Source organism: Microtus ochrogaster, unplaced genomic scaffold (assembly GCF_000317375.1).
Source record: "Microtus ochrogaster isolate Prairie Vole_2 unplaced genomic scaffold, MicOch1.0 UNK15, whole genome shotgun sequence".
NCBI classification, from domain to species: domain Eukaryota; kingdom Metazoa; phylum Chordata; class Mammalia; order Rodentia; family Cricetidae; genus Microtus; species Microtus ochrogaster.
Genome location: NW_004949113.1, coordinates 6,385,678 through 6,402,217, shown reverse-complemented (window position 1 = coordinate 6,402,217; position 16,540 = coordinate 6,385,678). Strand labels below are relative to the sequence as shown.

Here is a 16,540-nt window from a genome sequence, read left to right as displayed (position 1 = left end):
ACAGAGTTTCTCTGTGTAGCCCTGGCTGTCCTGGAACTCCCTCTGCCTTCTGAGTGCTGGAGATCCACCTGCCTTCTGAGTGCTGGAGCTCCTTAATCATTTGATAAAACTACAAAGTCTAACAGTACAAGGAAAACAACCTGGATTTTTATCTTCTCTGACTTTACATTTCTACTCTGTTTTATGGCTTCATTGAATCTCAGGAAGTTCACCTGACTCCAGTGTGGACTGACTCATCCTTGACATTTGATGAAAATGGAAAATATTAAGTGGCTTAGTAACACATCCCTCACCACTCTGAGGCTGGGGCATTATCATTTGAGGACTTCCTGTGGGCCAGGCTCTGATGGGCTCAGCCCCTGCCCCCAAGGAGTCCAGCAGAGAGACAGGCATGGTAATAGATTACAGTCCAGATGGTCCATGTTCAGTCTTTCTGCTTCCACAGACATGCACATGGCTCCCATTATCCTTGTTGATGTTGAGGCTCAATCTTCCCCATTAGTACACATGTGCATGCTCCTGGACCATCACTGCCTCTGCCATGAATGCTGTCTTCCTGTCTCTTGGTGTGCCCCACCCACCGCTATGACACTGGGCTTCTCCTCAGTATCTTTCTCTCCCAGTATGCTCTACTATCCAGGCAAGTTTCCACGGCCCCTCAAGACTTCTCTCACATGACTCCTCTCAGAGCCCTCTGGCTTTCCAGGGAGAGTTCTTTCCTACGTACCCAATGCTGTTCCCATCACGGAGAATTGTATCTTGCTTTCCCATTAGCAGAGTCTTGGGCAGAAATCAGAACTTATTTTTAGCATAGTATCTATTGCACTCTATTATATAATGGGCTAGTTATAAATATTACATAAAGCGCCTCAACGAGACCTCCTTTTACCCATGTTATTGAGTTCCTTCATTCCAGGATTTCTCCTCTTCGGTGGCTCTTTCTTCATGGGGTCATTGGCTGGCGGTTTGGCATCGCTCTGCTTCCCCTGACACAGTCCATTCCCACAAAATTCTGTCTTTTCATCCTTACAAAGGAGGAAATCAAAGATATCAGGGCAGGACTCACCTGACGATGCCCAACTTGACATGGCAGAGTTGGGATTTGAACTGAGATCTCTCTTGTTCACCTATTTGTTCATCTATCCTATATATGCACCGAGCGCCAATTGTGGGCCAGATATTAATTATCTCGTGGTGAAAAGAAACATCACTGAGCCGAAAGAAATGCTTGTCATCACCGACCTCGCCAACAGTAAACAAACGTCAGTGCAGGAAAGGCAGTTTGTGATGAGTGAGCTGTGATCCCAACAAGACAGAAAATGGGATTGTGGGAAGTGTAGTGAAGGTGGGTGTGCAGGATGTAGGTGACTTTAGCAGAGAGAGGCCTTGCTGAGGAATGAACATACAGAAACTTACATAAAGGAAACGGCAGAATGGACCAGGCCAGGACCTCTGATCCAGTGATTCAAGGAAGGGCCCGGGAGACATCCAGGGCAAAGTGGTTGAAGCCTAGTGGCGAGAACAGCCCTCTTGGGAGTTCAGGGAGGCTCGATCAGCTAGGGTGTGTGGTGACTTGTTACTCTGGAAAAAAGATTTGCATTTTGATCTGGATATCACAGGGAAGCCTTGTCTATTTTTTGTTGTTTGTTTGTTTTTGCATTAGTATGTGTATGTGGTATGTATGTATGTGTGTGGGCACGTGTCTGCTCTGGTGCATGTGTGGAGGCCTGAAGTTGATACTGGGTTTCTTTTCTGAGTTATTCTGGGGGAGGCTCCCTTGCTGCAGCTGGAACTCAACATCCTGGCTAGTCTGGCTAGTTACCTTGCTCCACGAATCCCTTGTCTCAACCTCCTGCATGCTGGGATTCCAGGTGCCTTTACTCCGCCTTGCTTCCTAAGAGATCAATACTTAGATCCATTATGCCCAAGCAGCAAGTACTCTCCTGAAACGCCATCTCCCCAGCCTTGCCATTGGGGTTTTTAAGTAATGAGCTCTCTTTGACTGTCACAGGGCCCACAGCAGTCAGTCTTGATCTGTCTTAGACTTTTCCCCTGACTACTAACATGATTTTAAAGAGTTGGCATTTTATGCATTAACCCCTTTAATTCTCAATGTCTCACAAGGCTCTTGACCTTTTATCTTGGTATTACAGGTCAGAGAATTGAATTACATGGATGGTACCAGTACCTGGTTGTCTGTAGCTCGGCTAGGATCTTGAACTCATCCCCCAGCTAGTTTGGTGGGCCTAGGATCCTGACAGTCTCATGATAAAGTGTTTCCTGTGTTTCATCCTCCCTTCCACCTGTCTGTGTGTAGTGTGGACATGTGCACCCTCATGCCCAACTTGGAAATTTCCATTTTGGGTTTTTTTTTTTGTGTGTGTGTGTCCCTGTGTGTATAGCACTAAGAATAGAATCTAGGCCTTTGCATATGGTAGGAAGTTATCTCCCATTGAGCCACATCCCCAGCACTCATGGTCTCTTTCAATATGACTTCTGTGTGCCTCAGATTATTGGCATATATATGCAAGTATGCATTTATAGAGAGATATCTTCCCCTCCGAGCAGACTCTTTTATAGGCCTCCCCTTGTGAATACATTTAAGAATAAAAAGTCGGCTGTTGGCAGAAGCAGCACATCCATTCCTGGCTGCCCAGACTCTGAATAACCACATAGAAACTATATTAATTAAATCAGTGCTTGGCCTATTAGCTCTAGCTTCTTCTTATTGGCTAACTCTTGCATCTTAAATTAGCCCATTCTTATTAATCTGTGTATCGCCATGTGGCTGTGTCTTACCAGCAATGTTCTGGTGCATCTCTCTCCTGTGGGAGGCTACATGGCATCTCATTGGCTCTGCCTACTTTCTCCCAGCATTCAGTTTAGTTTTCCACACATAGCTCTATTCTGCCCTGCTGCCAGCCAAGGCAGCTTCTTTATCCATTAACCAATAAAAGCAAAACATATACAGAAGGACTTCCCACACAATTTCTCTTTTTCTGTTAAATAAAAAGGAAGGTTTTAACTTTAACAAAGTGAAATTACATATAACAAAACAGGTATCAAGCAAGAATTACAGTTACAATATTTATATTTACATTAGCTCTTATCATAAATAAGGAAATCTATAATTATAGCTATCTATTCTTCAACTCTATCAAAGACCACAAGAGAATATAATATTACCTAAGTAAACAGGAAGGGCATTGTGAGCAACTTCCAAAACTCTAGAATTGACAGAGACATCTTGCTGCCTGGACAGTCACCCAAAGTTCTCCTGTAACATTGGGGCATCTAATGTTCAGCTTACAGGCCCATAGTATCCAGCAGACTTTTCCATGAAGCAGGAAATTTGAAAATCTGTTCTGCCTTGTAATGGCAAAGTCCATCAGTTGCTTTCTTCTGTGTCCTGCAGAATGTCTGGCAGACTCTTTCATGAATCAGGAACACTAAAGGACTGTCTCACCTTTGGGCAAGATCAGCAGTCATTTTTCTGTGGGTCCTGCATGCCCAGTTCATATAACATAACATCAAGCAGTTCAGGAAGGAACAGTTTTTTGTCCAAATGACTGACAAACTCTATAAGGAGCCTCTTCAATGCCAATCTTCCTCTTGAAGTAATTGGTGATGCCAAGAGCAGATGTGTCTCATTGCCATGAAACATCTTAAGTTCTTAAAACATTTTAAATGCCATATTCTGTTAAGTTTTTCAAAGGTTTGAAGATTGTGTATCTAACTGAAATATATCTCTATGTATCTAGAAAACCTAACCAAATGATTACAAGATTGAGTATTATAGATAATTATATATTAACCTATATTTCTTAATTATACATTATAGTTTTTACTGCCAAAACTGAGTCAGGAAACCTCTTTAAAGGAGCTACATCTATGCTTTCTACAAGTAAACAGAGCAAGAAGCTGTTGGATGCTGTGGGCCTGTAGGCTGAAGATGGATGCTGAAACATTACAGAAGAACTTTGGATGACTGTCCAGACAGCAAGATGACTCTGTGAATTCTAAGGTTTTGGAAGTTGCTTACAGTGCACTTCCTGTTAATTTAGGTGGTAATATATCCTTCTGGGTCTTTGATGGAGTTGAAGAATGGATAGTTATAATTATAGATTTCCTTAGTTATGATAGGAGATAAAGTAGATATAAATGTTGTAACTGTAATTCTTGCTTGATACCTGTTTTATTATATGTAATTTTACTCCGTTAAAGTTAAAACTTTCCTTTTTATTTAACAGAAAAAGAGAAATTGTGTGGGAAGTCCTTCTGTATATGTTTTGCTTTTATTGGTTAATGGATAAAGAAGCTGCCTTGGCTGGCAGCAGGGCAGAATAGAGCTAGTGGGGAGAACTAAACTGAATGCTGGGAGAAAGTAGGCAGAGCCAGTGAGACACCATGTAGCCGCCCACAGGAGAGAGATGCACCAGATCATTGCTGGTAAGGCACAACCACATGGCGATACACAGATTAATAGAAATGGCTTAATTTAAGATGTAAGAGTTAGTTAAAAAGAAGCCCGAGCTAATAGGCCAGCCAGTTTATAATTAATGTAGGCCTCTGTGTGTTTCTTTGGGATTGAATGGCTGCAGAACTGGATAGGAAGAAACCTCTGTCAACAGATTGTCATGCCAATGTATCCAGTTAAATCCATGTAAAACCTGAGAAAGCGTGGAAAGGAATTCCAGACACAAAAGAACAGAGTTAAGCACGGCTTCTTGACCTACCAGCAAGGTTTTGGCAGGCTCTGGTGGAGGCATCTGTCTCCTGTGGCTGCTATATGGTTTCTCACTGACTCTGCCTACTTTCTCCTAGCATTCAGTTTAGTTTTTCCCCTCCTATCTCTATTCCTCCCTGCTGCAAGCCAAAGCAGCATCTTTATTTATTAACCAATAAAAACAACACATATACAGAAGGACTTTCCACACCAGTTGGCCCTCATTTGCCCCTGCCTGTCTTCCCTCTCCCTGCTCACTTGCCTACCTAGATTTTTGACCAATCCCTGTGCATGGTTAGGTCCACAGCTTTGCCCACCTCACTCACCCCTGCCTGAGGTTCTCTGTCCCCTTGCCCACTTCCTGAGTTCAAGACCTGTTCTCCTGCGCAGCCATTTCTTTTTGATTCTTTCTTCCCTATCTTTGAGGACTATTTTTTGCCAACTTGGTCCTTACATTGCCTTATTTTTCTTGCCCATTGTCTCTACCACACTGCCATTCCTCCAAAAGCAGCAGCTGCATCTTTGATACCCTCTGCAGAGAAAGAATACATTCCTCCAGATAAGTCTTATTAACTGGCATCTAGCTCTCTTGATTCTGAAACCCTTTTGCTCACATATGTGTGTGTGTGTGTATATATACATATATAGATGTATGTATTTTATATTAAACAAGTGTCTCTTTCCCCCACCACTGTTAGCTTGTCCAGATGGTTGTACAATTCACAAACTCAAATGCATCCAGATCATGAGAATCCGAAGGCCTCTGTGTTTGAGTTGCGTCCATATGTTTAGGTTTTGCTGTTACTCATGTGACCACACCACTTGCTAAAACTCCAACAGCAGATCTTACTTCGCCTTCTTGATACAGCTATGGGTGTTTCTGGCTGTCCTGGTGATGAGGGTAAGAGAGTTAGAATGTCCGCCTCATGAACGGTGCCTTTTTTCTGTGAGTGAGAAAAGTGAGAGATGACAAACTCCTGTATCACTGTAAACAACAACAAAATACTATGTAACCTCAGCATCTCCCTTAGATCATTCTAGAGGCTTAGAAAATCTCCTTTAAAGCCAGAATGGTGAGGCACACTTGTTAGCCCAGTATTCAAGAGTCTTAAGGCAGGAGAATGACCAACTTGGGGCCAGTCTGTACTATGCATTGGCATCCCATCTCAAAACAAAAACCAAAATGTTAGGAGGGAGATGAAAAAAAAGATTTGTTCCTCCCTCCCTCTTCCTCTTTTAAATTCAAAGTATTAGTCAAAAACAAACTGGACAAATATTGGCATGTTATACAGTTCCTGAGAAAAGCATAAAACATTAAATTAGAGTCCCATGGACTTTAAATCTGATACAGTCAGTCCATGGTGGGGTCAGGTAATTGCATGCTTGGGCAGGCATTGAGTTAGTCTCTGGTCCTTGGCTATACATTTTGAATAACACTGATTTAGACCGAAGATCATTTCTTTAAAAGAAAATATTTCAAATTAGAAAAAAAAAATCAGTCATTAAGTTGAATACCCGAAGCCTTTCCCCTTTGACATCACATGGTCCCTTTCTCTCAGCACTCTGCCTGTCTGAGTGCACCTGGTCATAGCCGTCTGTATTTTGCCACCAATGTGTCCATCCCCAATAGCCCACCCTACCCACCTAAACCTCCGAACCTTTCCTTTCTTTAAACACATGGATCTTTTCTGTTCAGTGGACTCAGTAATTGTCCATACTCACAGGCACAGTATGGCATTTCAGTTCACCTTGTAATGGTCAGGTCTAGGATGACCCTGATTGCACCTCTGTCCCAGCATGCATGCATTATCTCTTTGCATTTTGAGCATTCTAAATACTCCCTGCTAGCTTCTCAGAAATGCACTGAGTTGTTGCTAAGTGTGGCTCCAGATTTGCCCCATAGTTCCTTTCAGGGTACAGTGTTTCTCCAGATGGATGTCTCTAGAGTTTGCGGCACTACTTCTTAGAATGTATGTTTCCCTCTTTCTGCTTTTTTTGTTCGTAGATATTGTGCGGGGACAACAATGGTGGTGGGTCCTCCTTGTCATTTGAATTTCGGGAGCTGATGTAGTGGCCCAAGGGACTTGGGGAAAACTGTGGCTTCTCATGCAGAAGTTCATTGGGTCATTCAGAACAGATCCGCTGAGCATCTACTGTTTACCGTTCTTCTTGACAACAGGGCTTGGTGTAGCAAAGGGACAAAATAGTCCCCTCACTGAATTTATATTCTAGTAGCCGTGTAGTGAAAGGAGCCGTGGGCTGCAGCCCGGCTCCCGGCTAGCTTTACCGAAATAATTACATGGAAACTATTCATTTAAATACTGCCTCGCCCATTGGTTCCAACCTCTTATTGGCTAACTCTCACATCTTGCTTTAACCCATACTTAGTAATCTGTGTAGCACCACGAGATGGTGGCTTAAGGAGAAAGATCCTAACCTGCATCCATCTTGGGCCGAAGCTTCATGGTATCTGCCTGACTCTGCTTTCTTTCTCCCACAATTCTGTTCTGTCTTCCCTGCCTACCTATGTTCTGACCTATCAGGCCAAGCAGTTTTCTTTATTAATTAACCAATGAAAGCAATAGATAGATAGAAGACCCTCCTACATCATAGCCGGAGGAAAATGATGGCTGTACTGTGTAATATTGAAAGTGTTAATGGGGGGGGGGGATCTGGAGAGATGGCTCAGAGGTTAAGAGCACTGGCTGTTCTTCCAGAGGTCCTGAGTTCAATTCCCAGCAACCATATGATGACTCACAACCATCTGTAATTCGATCAGGTCTCCTCTTCTGGAATGCAGACAGAATGCTGCATACATAATAAATGAATAAATAAATAAAAAGATGATGAAAGTGTTAATGGATAAGGTAGAGTGGGGAAAGAAGGATCAAGAGCATTGGAGAAGGAGGCTGTACAGAAATGTGATTGTCATTGAACAGTGGCATCCAGAGACCCAGAAGGAGGGGATGAATAAGCTGTCGGGCTATTTGGATGGATAGTGATCCAGATGAAAGGACCAATCAGTGCAAAGGCCCTGAGGTAGGTATGGGTTTGGGGTGTTGCTGGGACAGCAAGGAGGTCATCAGGATAAATTAAGATGAGCAATGAGAATGTTTGCGTGATGCTAGGAAGGAAGCAAGAGCCATCACAAGGATGTGTCCTCTCCCCTGAGCCAATGGGAAGGTCCTGGGACGTTTTGAACAAGGGTCAGGTGACCTAGGCCTCTATGGCAGTGTCTATTGAAAGTTCGGTGGAGTAGGGTTAACCTGCTAGGAGGTTCCTGCAGCCAAAAGACAGTGGACTTAGGCAGGGCTGGGTCTCATGGAGGTGGACGTAGGAAGTGGGCACAGGTGGTCTTCTGTGGAAGGAGACATAGAAGGTGGACACAAGTGGTTTGCTCGAATTTAACTAGAAAAGTGAGCCAATAGGATCTACTACTAATAATTTGACGGGACAAAGGGAAAAAAGGCCATAGATTCAAGAATGACTTGGCCTGAGGCAGCTCCCCATGGAAGGTGATGAAAAAGACCGCAAAAGTCAGGCTTGAGGGAGCAAACGAGGGGCTCAGCATTGGATATATGCTTGAAATGCCTGCTGCCATCCAAGTCAGAATATATGAGTTGAATATATGAGTCATACTTTTTAAGGTTCAGCAGAAGACATGGGCAATTTTAGTTTGTCAAAAGGCACGTACATATGTGTGTTTGTATAATTATGCATATGTGTGTGATTCTCTGCACATATGCACATATACTTGTATATACTTAATTAACAGCATATATATATATATATATATATATATATATATATATATATGCTCTTTGCTGGTAAAACTTACATTGGAAAATATCATAGATCAAAAATATCTCAATTTGGATATCCTAAATTGAAAATACGATTAAGACATCAAGCCTACCAAACATCCCCGCCTAGTCAGCATACTGCAAATGCTTTTATGCTTTGAATAGGAAGTATTGCCCATGGGCTTATCTTTTGCTCACACAGTACCCCATTGTGTGCCACTTCCTTTGAACATTCTAGGAACCCTAGGAAGTGGGATGTAGCAGGAGGAAGCAGGACACTGGAGGCAGGCCCTTGTGAGTAGCCACTTCTTTTGTCTCCTGTACCTTAGTGTTTCTGGACCATGGTAATGTGATCTGCTCTGCTCTTCTACACCTTACCCTCATGGTCTGAAACCAGGAGCCCAAATCAGTCACTCTTGCCTCAGGTTATCCTGTCAGATAACTTATTCATAGGCACAAGAATTCTCACAAACCTAGCCTGGGATCAGAACTCAAACTCGAAGGGGTGTACAGTGTATGTGCAATACACACCACTTCTGCACTTGTGACCAAGTGTTTTCCCAGATTCTCTTTGGACCCCCAACCTTGGGTGACACCGTAGATGGTCTTCGAGCTCACATCATCCTTTGTTTCTTAGTAGGGTGCCCTGGATCTGCCCATGGCCACCCTCAGCACTGCCCCCATGTTTCATGTCAGCCTTGCTTCCCTGTGGACTTCTGGTTCTCAGTGGGGTTGCATCTTGGCATCATCAGCCCTTTCCTAGAGTATATTACCAGCGCCATCAAGAGGGAGTGGCCTCCACCTGCTGTCCTCTCCATCCCACGGCCAGGCGGCCTGGCACTCGTGGTCCGTAACTACATAGTTTGTGGAAGTAACTCGACAGATGCCTGGGTGAGGCGTCAAACTGGATGGTGTCTGCTAACAAATTTAATGAGGAACGAGGAGAATTTGAAGGGTTCCCCTTTTAAACTATTAAATTTGTGCCCTTTAGCTGTTTGAGATCCCATTGTCAATGCTGCTTTATTCGAGGTCTATACAGTTCTTCACAGGGGTGTCACAATAGTTTCAGTGACGATGATGCTGCGGCCTGGCCAAGCCCATGTGTCCACCTTCTGCTTACAAATGGGGTTTTGTCTCTGCAGTTCTGTTTTGTCCCAAGCCTGTTGCTAGCTGAGCCAGACTTCGCAATCCGCATTAATTCACTGTGACTTCCCACCGCCACATGGGCCACGGGCATGATGTTCTTAGGCGCATTTTTACAAAACCCCACACCGTTCCTTTTCAATTGATGTCCTTCAGAAATTGTGTTTGCTGAAGCCGTACTTGCTCACCATGCAGCTAAAGCACATGCACCTCTGCATACAGCGGGCATGTTCTTGGATGAACCCGTTAGGAGACGGGCTCCATGTGCAAATGGTTCTCCTTTGTAATGGCGTATTCAGGGGTGGAGTCTTTGGGATAGCATCTATTGGAGTTTGTCATCGTGAATAAGGACCTGTTACTGCTTGTGTGCTCCTTGTGAAGGTTAAAAACCCCACATATGTGTTCTCGGTAAGACGTAGGGACTGAGATGTTCTCTTGGATGGTGTTTCTGTGTGTCCTTCACAGTAATTAACTGCCCCCTCATGCATTGTACTTGTTTAGAATATTTTGCTTTGAGTCTTTGAGAATGCATGAATACCTTCAAATGACTGAGTGTGGGGGTCTTTGGAGGAATGTTAGGAATTTGGAGCTAGACCAAGTTAAGGTGAAGTTAGAAACTTGTGATTGGTTTTTAAGTGTGTGGATGTTGATACAGTGTATACAGTATATATACAGTGTATGTTTTAAGTGTGTAGATGTTGATACAGTGTATGTACAGTGTATATACAGTGTGTATACAGTGTATATTTTAAGTATATAGATGTTGATACAGTGTATAAGTGTATATACAGTGTATATTTTAAGTGGGTAGGTGTTGATACAGTGTATACAGTGTATATACAGTGTATATACAGTGTATATTTTAAGTGTGTAGATGTTGATACAGTGTATACAGTGTATATACAGTGTATATTTTAAGTGTATAGATGTTGATACAGTGTATATTTAAGATGGGCTTTTGTGTATGTGATGGGGGTGGGGCGGGGCATTGCCAGTGTCTTTGCAGCAAGGCTTCCCTAAGAGCTTGGTTACTGTGAGGTAAACAAAAGGAGAGATCCACAGGGTTATTGTTCTTCTTTTCGGTGGTGTGGGCTGGAGGGTGCAAGGTATCTGTGAGCTCCATTTAAAAAAAAACAAGTAGTCCATGGCAACCTCGTCTGTGTCACCCTTGTGTCTCCAGGCCTAGCGTAGCAGCTTAAACAGTGGCACATAGTCATTTGCAGATTGAACAAATCAACAGCCTTTAGATTCATAGAAAACATTGGGGCTCATCACAAACCCTTTCTGAGATATGCGGGACTGTGGAACCCTTTCCTTGAGGAACATCATAATGGACTTGGAACACCAGAATACCCTCCGGGAAAGTCCAGCTAGGAATCAGAGAAAGAACGAAGTGGAAGAGTCAAGCAAGTGTATATGGGTCCTGGCGTGGGAGGGATGCAGGGAGTGAGGCTGGAGGATGCATGCTCAAGTCAGCTGGGGTGGGTGGCTTGACCCCTAGGACCCTTGGTTAGATGATCTAGAGCAAATAAGTATGATAATACCTCTGTCTTGTTGGCTGCTAGGAAAAATGGGTTGCATTTAGTCCCACTTTTGGAAATGAAAAGAAAAAATATGTACAGAAGGCTTCCACGGGTACCACTCATTATTAGTTACCATTAAAATATTGACAGGTGACGTTGGGGAGCAGCGGTGATTATGGGTTACTTCAGGTTTGATGGGATCAACTCTTCATCCTTTCAACAAATACCGAATTGTTTCTGATATGCCAGGCACAGTTAGTCCTACAGTTAGTGGGGAGCCCAGTTAAGGCCCTTTCCGCTAGACTTGGAGCCTGTGTGTAGTATAATGCTTTTACTATCACACAGCCTTCTAGAAGATAAACTAAGTTTAATTGTACACAACTCAAAGTTAATTGTTCTTAGGTCATTATATTCGCACTCTACCCCAAAGGAGTGCTTTTCCTTTCAGAATCCGGTCTGTTCTTAAACACCAGACAACCGAAGGAGGACCACACTTGAACATGAAATAAACAGGGGGCACACGAGCTAACTCCTGGAGGCTGAGCATTCAAGAGGCGGACACAAGATGAGTAGGAACTTTTCTGAGGGCCTGGACTCCATAGCAAGATGGTGTCTCAAACAAATAAGCAAACAAAAAAACAAAATTTCCAAGGGCCACTCCTTTCCTTCTGACTCCTAGAATGACTGGACATAGCCCATAAGGAATACACAGCACTCAATAAAATGTGGGTTCCAGATAAAGAATTGCTGGTTTTTTGGTTTGTTTGTCTTGTTTTTCTTGTTGGTATAACTATACCCCCACAGTCCCATGTGCAGAAGAAAAACAATCTCCTGCCACCAGCCAGCGTCTGGAGGCTGCTTTTAAGCAGGACATATTCTACCCCAGGTGGAAGAGAAACCCTTGCTTCTATTTGAAATGATTTATAACTCTTCCCTCCCCATCATCAAGTGCTTCCAAATTAAAAGCCATTAATTAAGGCCTTATGCAGATACAAGAGATACGCAAGGAGGGTTCTGTCCGCTCCAAGTCCCCCCCTCCAGGTGAGAGCTTTTCAAATTACGTGGACCGCTGGAGCCACCTGCTTGACTAAACGCAGCGGCTCGGCCTCGTGCAGCTCCTCAGCGCTGTGCGGGTGCCAGTGTTGTTACTGATTTTTCTCATTCCTCCAGGGCAAATACTAATTAATGGATACAATTCACAGCTGATTAGCTGTAGTTTCTTCAGTAATTACATTCGCATACTAACTGTTCTGAAGAGGATTTCTAACCCAGTTCTTATTTCACTCTGAGCTTAATTTGTTTTTTGGGTTTTTTTTTTGAATTGTTTAGGCCTTTAGTTTAATGGCCATTTTATTTTCCTTTGTTGTTCTAGGTGCTATTAAATAATAAGTGAGTTTAATCTTAAAAAAATACTCTCTGATAATGAGCTCTTTGCCTTAAATGGATTTCTAATTCCTCAACAAAGCCTACATTTAAATAATGTTAAAGTTGTGATACTGGCTGCCAGGCAGTTTGCGGGTGGGGCAGGATTGGAACATGAAGTATATAGATTAAGATATGGGTCATATTTGATTATAGGCCTGAACATTTCATGAAAAAAATTGTGTAACAGAAGCCTGTGGGGTTTTGTTCTGACGTATTTTTAACACATGGAAAATGGAGAGATGTATGTGCACGTGCGTGCGTGCTTGCATGCATGTGTGTGTGTATGCGTGTATGCGAACCTCTGCACCCTTGCGTACGTCTTGAAATCACATGCCTTCAGACAAGCCAGATAAAGGTCTTCTTTAAGGGCTAATGAGTACACCTTTCAGAAATGCTTAAAGACATCCACCCAGATGAGCAGGAGGACTGGAGGAGAGCCTGTCTGGTAGCTCATTGTGTGTGTTGAAGTGTTGGGTGGTGGTTGACGCTGCCTCTGTAAACCTTAGCAACACTCTGGAGCCATTAGTGTTTTTCCTGTAAGTCTTGCTTTGTTCCTGGGTCCCTGACATATGACATGTACCATGTCAGTCCTGTTTCCTGTGGGCTCAGAGTTGGAGAAAGCCTCTCCGAAATAAGTGGTACTGAGGGGAGGATGACATGGGTTTTCCATATCTGCATATCTATTTTCTCCTTTTATCAACCTACATATGTATCTGAGTATCTATGTACATATTTCTAACCCTGTCCTTCCGTTCACCCATCCAACCATCCATTCATTCAACCATCCATTGATCTACCTACTTAATCTCTTGGGGGAAATTATACTTTTTACTATACTGTAACAGCTAGCTTTAATATATATTAGAAAATAACTATATACATTTCTCCCCTTGGAGACCACACCTGTGCTTCTTTTGATGCACTAAATGAAATTAATTGAATACTTGATACAAGGACATTCTCTTAACCATTTAAACATCATGAAAATAACACAAGTCCAGATAATTATGCCCACAGAGCCTTCCCATATTGCCAGACAGATAGCAGAATGTTGAAAGCAATGAAATGTGCATACCTAGACCATTTGAACCTAAAAATACATTTCTGCCCAAATCCAAGTTTTACATTTTGATAACGGGTCCCTGGAAGTAAAGAGCTTATGTCTGAAATGCTGATACGGTCTTATTTTTGATGATATGAACGGGCCATTGTGTTAGGTAATGGAATAAAAATGGCTGCGTCCATTGGATCCTGCTTGTTTTCTAAACCTCTTTACACTTAATGTTACAAGGAGGGATCAAATGGCACGGCTTTCAGTCAGTCTGATAGAGCTAGATAGGACGCTAAGCTCCGCTGGGAGATTTTAGAAATAGTCTTTAGTCTTATTTATTTATATTCATACCACACCAGCACATAGAATTTGAGTCCTAGAAATTGAATTGTATTCCCTTTAATTCACATTTTCAGCCTGCCCACACTTGTGACACCTGTTCTTGAAAAGTAAGATAGAAAATTCCAACTTCCTTTAAAACATGGCCTAGTGGTTTTCTTGGGAACACCTTTGCTCCCCAATCTCTGACAAATGCCAGTTTAATAAATGGCACACTAGTGACCAGACAGCCACATGTTTCTAATTGTCTCCCTTCACTATCAGTCATGGGGAGAAATGCAACTATTTTCTAGAATTATCGACAGCAGAGCTCCGTGCTCTAGTGGCGACAGGAACTGGTTGACAGTAGGTACAGCTTCACATTCCTAGTTTGGCCCATGAGCCCCATTATCCCGGCCTGCTTTCCAAATCACTTCTGAGTATTACATAAACAACTACAGGTTCTACTTCGCTCCCCATTAACATAAATCAATTTTTTTTTCAGTTTGGAAATAATAACTACATGAACATGGCTGAGGCAAACAATGCCTTCTTTGCTGCCAGCGAGGTAGGTGTCTGTCTTACCATGTCTGTCCGTGTTTTATGTGTTGTGTAGATAATTTAATAGGCTTGAAGGGAAAAGCATGGTATCAGATTTCTCTCTCTCTCCTCTCCTGTGGCACAGGGTAACAACTTTGGAGGAAAATGAGAAAAGCCAATTGGAAAAGAAAATAACCCAGCCAGGCTTTATCGCTGTCCACAGGCTGTGGTTAACATTTGGAGCATAAGAGAATCTCTTGATGGAAAAAAAGACATGCCCGAGCAGTAATAAATATGTAGTAGACAGTGTGCGCATGCACGCTCACACATGCGCATGCAGACACAAACATGCACACACACACACACACACACACACACACACACACACACACCACACACACACCTACTTACCTACCTTCCTAACTGACTAAGCAGAGAACTTAGTTTGGAGACTTTAATAGAAAGTATTTTGCTTCCTAGCTTTCTAAGGATAGCTTCCTGAGTCTCGTGCCTCAGGGAGGTGTGGCAGACAGTGTTAGGTTTCCAGAGTGATGTGCAATGAGTATTTTATTGTTAGAGCCCCACCACCTACCACAATGCTCAAATAGTAGATGTTCAACTAGAGACGATTTAGTGTCTGATTCTATGGATAGACATGGTCAGCCTGTGATTGTCGCTGGGTGTAGCTGGGATTCTGGGTGATGGGCTCTCCACACAGTGCCCTTTCAACTCCTGCTCTGTGCTGCTCTGTGGAGATCCATGGGAAAGTATTGTCTTAACTGCTGTTCCTACTATTTCCTTACCAGTGACCTCCCACCTTTGTGTGGTCTCATTGGCATACCTTCTAAAAACAAAAACAACCCACCTTTCCTAAAAGGGTAGATTGTGTGAGATTGAACATTTTCAAACAAGAACTAACAGAAGGATGAAATGGATCCAAATGGAACAGTTCCTCTGCGGCTCGGGCAATAAAAAGTCTTCATCTTCCAAATACATTCAGATATTGGAGAGTGAACTAGCTTGACCCCAGAGACCGAAAATAATAATGGCTTTGCAAATGATCTTGGTACAGGGGAGCAAGTGATATGAGAGAAATTAATGTCTAAAAATTCTGAGCGGAAGTGGAGACTCGAAAAGTAAGGGTCTTTGTCAATTAATCATTTTCCGGTGGCCATCATCTCTCCAGCCAGAAGAGAGCTTAGATACAGGAATACGGTTTGGCACTGGCTGCTGTGCTGTTTGGGATAATGAACACAAACCCCATCTGTAAGGACAACATGATGTTTCATTCTGGGGGATTTTTTTCTCCCCTCTACATTTGAATCAAACATTGATGAAAGCTGTGCCGCCAGCAGCTGTTCAGAAACAATTTAATTCCAGCTGTGATAATTCACCGTGTCAGACGTCGGCTGTTATGTGTTGATACAACAGTTCTCCAGATTTGCATTCTTATCAAAAGGAACAAATGTTTTGAACATTTCAGTACAGATGGTATTTAACCATGCACATACTACTTTAACATGTTCCCGGTAAACACTGGAAAGTCAATATCTGTCGAAATTTATCACATAAACGCTAAATGATTAATTTGATCGAAAGGCCATGTCTTTTCATTGTTGATGGGAATTTGTGGTGACTTGTATTCTTTCAGAAAACAACGTTTGGGATTTGCAGTACTTAATATTAAATTTGACGTTTATCTCTCTTTTCTCCGTGGAAGACTTCATATGTAATATTTTACCTCTCTTTAAAAGCAGTTAAGATTTTAGCATCTCCTTGGTTACATATTACAATGTTATTTCATTACATTGTTTTATTAGGTCAATGTAGACATATATAGCTTCTAACTTAAAATTAATGTTTCTTTAAAAAGGATTATGCCACTGGGAGATATTATATATAGCATGTCTCTCTATATTCCTTAGCAAAAATAAAAATTGAAAACCTCTTTAATTTTGAGTGCCTAGCCTGAGGTATGCTTTCTATTGGAGTTTAAGATCTTGTGTAACGG

The 16,540-nt window shown here is 42.5% G+C and overlaps 1 protein-coding gene across 2 annotated transcripts in view; it reads left to right on the top strand.

Moving 5' to 3' along the window:
• Tox3 (TOX high mobility group box family member 3) overlaps positions 1-16,540 on the top strand; it is a 105,185-nt gene that overhangs the window by 64,249 nt on the left and 24,396 nt on the right. For both annotated transcript variants that reach the window (XM_026789213.1, XM_005367047.2), the window contains exon 2: positions 14,495-14,557. In XM_026789213.1, coding sequence (XP_026645014.1) covers positions 14,495-14,557 — 63 coding nt within the window. The remainder of the gene's footprint in view (positions 1-14,494; positions 14,558-16,540) is intronic.